We start from the raw sequence: 4441 nt of genomic DNA on the forward strand, positions 1-4441 counted from the left end.
CGATGATGATGATGATGATGATTTATTTCCTTAATAATTAATTATTATTATCTTTATAAAAAAATTCCAATCAAATAATAATTTTTTTTCTTAAATTGATGAATTTAGAAATCGTGTTCTGTATAATAATAATAATAATAATAATAATAAAATTTTAGTTTTGACAATTTGTGATTGTGGTAAAAAATAAAAAAAATATTTGTAATTTTTGAGTTTAAAAAAAAAAAAAAAACGATTATTAGAATTAAATGAATTTAATAAAAAAAAAAAAAATTTTCTGTTGTTTTTAGTGTTTATTATTGGCCAGAATTTTTTTTTTTTTTGGATTATATATATATATATATATAAAAATATCCTTTGGATCATTTTTTATGTTTACAAAAAATTGTTTTTAATTAATAATTTCCCCTTAAAATTATAATTAAATTGATACATAATTAAAATTTGAAAAATATTTTTTTAAATACACACAGAAAAAAAATTTTATTTGTCTTATTAATAATAATAATAATAGTAAAATTTATTGGGCGAGGACAAATTGTCCAAAAAAAGTAAACAATCAAGTTTTTTTTTTTTTTTTTTAATTATTAATAAAATAATTGTAAATAAATACATTTAGTAATTAATAATATTGTTTAAAAAAAAAAAAAGAAATTTTTTATTTTGAAATAGATGCTGGTGATACAGATGACACACAAAAAACCCCCAATAATCTTTTATAAAAATTTTGAAAACAATTTGTATTATTATTTAAATTTAAAACTGTTAATGATTCATCGTCACTGTATGGGGTTTTTCGGGAATCCCCCGATAATTGAAAAACAAAAATATTTTTATTTTTATTTTTATTTTTTATCAAATTAAAAAAATCACCTTTTTGTTTTCCTGTCTTTATTAAAAGCCAACATTTATCATCATTTTTATTATTATCATTATTATTAAAATTACTATTGTAATTATTTTTATTAGTTTTTTTCGTAGTTAGCAAAAAAATAATTATATTTGCTATGTATTTATCTTTATCCGCTGCTGTTGTTGTTCTTGTTGTTGTCATTGTATTTAATTTTGTTTTTTTAGATAATTTTTTATTTTTTTTACCACTATTTATATTATTTAACGGTTTTCCGTACGAGTATAAATTTGTCAATGATTTTGTTAACCTTTGAACTTTATCGGAAAATTTATTCGTTTCCGATAAGTATTCTAAACTTTTTGACGTCGTTCTTATAAAATTTTTCCTTTTTTCAATTTTATGAGTGATTATTGTTTTTGTTAATTTATTTTCACTTCTTGAATTAAACACGTGCGTTGCGTTATCATCAAATTCGTTATCATTTTTTTTATTTGAAATATTTACGTTATCATCACAATTATTTACGTCCCCCGATCGGGAATTTAAATTTTTTATTTTCTTACTTTTCGTCGTCGTTACAAATTCAGGATTTAAAATTTTACCTTTAAAAAAAAAAAAAAAAAAAAAAAATTTAGGTATATGTTAAAATAGAAAATTTTATTATTATTATCTCACCAAAATCATCAATATGAGGAATATGAATAAAATTTTCATTTGATGATACGTTATCATCATCACGTTGTACGTTTTTTTTATAAAATTTTCCATTTTCATTATAATGATTATTATCACCATTAGAAATTTCTTCTGAAAAAATATTTTTTTGTTTATATTAATCATTTTAAACGATTTGTTGTTTACTATTGATTACTATTATTATTATTATTGTATTGCACAAACCGATTACATTACCTGAAGTTTTGTACCTGTTTTTATCAACGACATAATTTAAACAATAATTTTTTTCATTACGCCATTGATTCGGTGATAAAAAATCTCGTCGCGAATTTTTTGGAGATTCTAAAAAAAAAAAAAAAAAAATTTTCACTTTTATAAACGGAAAAGTTTCTTTAAAAAAAAAAAATTTCTTTTGTTTTTCTTTTTTTTTTTTTTTGGTTACCCATTAATGACGAAATTAAATCAAATGATGAATTTTCCTCATCATAATGAATAAAATTTTTTTTTTCTTCGTTTAATTTGAAATCGGGAGATTTTTTTACATTCGGTTTAAAATTAATATTTTCAAATGTAGGAATATTATTATAATTATTATTATTATTATTAACGTTAAATTTTATTTTTTCCGATGATTTTATTAAATCATGACGAGAATTAAATTTATTAAAATATTCCGAGTTACTTTTCCACATTGATGATCTATTTCCTATAATTTCACTTTTATTTTTATCGTATTTAAAAAAAATTTTCTTATCATTTTCCTTTGGTGTTAATGTACTTCCGGAAAATATATTTTTTTTATTTTTAATAATATCGTTATAATTTCTTTCAGATATCGAATAATTTTTGTCATCTTCGTCCACGTAGTCGTCGTAGTCGCCATCATCGTCATCATCCTCGTCGACTTTTCCTTTAAAATTTTTCAAATAATTTTCTTCTTTAATTTCTAATTGGGGGGGACTTTGTGGCAAATAATCATTCGAGCTTTGCATGTTTAAATATTGAAATTCATCCATTTCGAATGAATCCGTTTTACTTTTTATCGGGCTGCTCGATTCTTCCGATGTTAAGCTTTTTAAATCTATTGTTAGATTTTCACGAATATCATCTTCCGTTGTTTTATTATCGTTTGTTAAACTTTGTACTTTTATTGGATATTCTTGAGATTTAAATTCCGTTTGACATTTTTTTTTATTATTATTATAATTAAATTGTTCATCGAAATTAATATCAGTCTTGACATTCTTTGGTGTTAAATATGTAATTGGTTGTTCACGTGTTACGTAAGAGCATCTTTCGGATTTGCTACCACCATTTTTATCATCGAAATTTTTAAATTTTCCATCTTTAAACGATTTTAAATTAGAATCATCACCACTAATTCCGTATCGAATATTGGGTATTAAATCATCATAACTTATTTTTTCACGTAAATCATCATTTTTTTTTTTTATTTCGTCATTTTCTATAATTTTAGGAAGTTTTTTAAATTTTTTAAAACGATTTAAATCGTTATTATAATCAAATGAAAATGTCGGATTTTTTAAATATTCTGTTTTCATAAACATTTCCTTCTCGTTATTGTCAAAATTCACTCGTGCCACGTCATCATCATCGTCATCGTCGTAACGTGTCCCGTTTTTTATTTTATTTGTTTTTTCAAAAAATAAATTATTATTTATTAAATATTTATTTTTTTCCGATTGTAATTTTACGGGTGATACATCAACGTTTTCGTTATACGAATCATAAATTTTAGTTTTATTCGAATTACTATAATTTTCATAACTATTTCCATGAGGTTCTCTATCGGGTTTGAAATTATAAAAATCTCTAGTTTTAATTCCTTCACCGAATGTTGGGGATCCTCCATCGTTTAAACATTTATTTCTTCTTCTAATCCTTGCTGGATTTTGCCTCCTATTAATTTCATTTATTTTATTATTATTATCATTATTCGATCTGTCACTCAAACTGTTTTTTTTATTTATGACAATTTCACTGTTTTTAAATTCTGTTATATTTTCATGAGTATTAAAACTTTTTATATGTGGAATATAATAATCCGATTGGTTTTTATTATAGGTAAATTTCGATGGCAATGTAGTAAAATCATCAACATCATCATCATCATCATCATCATCGTCGCTGTCATCCCATGAAGAAGGTCTTTTCACTTGTGAACACGGTAAACAAATAATACCTGTTTCCTTTGGTGTTTTACCACAATTCGATGATGATTCATACTTTTCCACCGTGGAATTATAGGTAAGATCTTCATCTATCATATCATTGTAATTTTAATCTAAAAATAAAAATAATAATAATAATAATAAAGTTATAAGATAAACATAAAGAAAACCAAAAAAAAAATTATTTAAATTATTTAGATAAAAAAAAATTAATTTATTTATAAAGAAAGTAAAATTCTTTCTAGAAAGTTATGACTATTATTATTATTATTATTATTTTGTTTTTCAAAAGGCGACATTTTCAGTAATTAATAATAATAATAATAATAATTAATATCTTACACGGGTTTTTTTTGGAGTTTCATAAAAATAAAAAATCGTTTTAGTGTTTTTTTTTTTTTGTAAATTAAAAAAATAAATTATTAACATTATTATTATTATTACCTGGCCAAATCCGTGAGAAATAAAAAAATGCGCGTTCAAATAAATAATAATAATAATAATTAATTAAATGGTTCGCGTAAATGATTTTTTTAAAAAATCATTAAAAAAATATTTACTATTTACTATAATTAATGGTTTTTTTTGTTGCCGTTCTAGAATTTAAAGTAGAAATTTTTTTAAATTAGAGAATACTTTTTTTTTTTATAGAAAAGTAATAAAAATAAAAATTTTGAGGAATTTATTTTTTTAATAACAAAAATTAATAAATAATTAA

General features: G+C 21.6%; 1 protein-coding gene across 1 annotated transcript; it reads right to left on the reverse strand.

The window, feature by feature from the left end:
- Nucleotides 1-1484: 1484 nt before the first annotated feature.
- Phum_PHUM244280 (uncharacterized protein) lies at nt 1485-3819 on the reverse strand (the record flags this gene model as incomplete). The annotated part of the gene is made up of 2 exons (XM_002426206.1): nt 1485-1657; nt 2214-3819. 2 exons carry the CDS (start codon nt 3817-3819, stop codon nt 1485-1487), a joined length of 1779 nt encoding a protein of 592 aa, XP_002426251.1.
- Nucleotides 3820-4441: the final 622 nt, after the last annotated feature.

Source organism: Pediculus humanus, genomic scaffold (assembly GCF_000006295.1).
Source record: "Pediculus humanus corporis 1103172107613 genomic scaffold, whole genome shotgun sequence".
NCBI lineage: Eukaryota > Metazoa > Arthropoda > Insecta > Psocodea > Pediculidae > Pediculus > Pediculus humanus.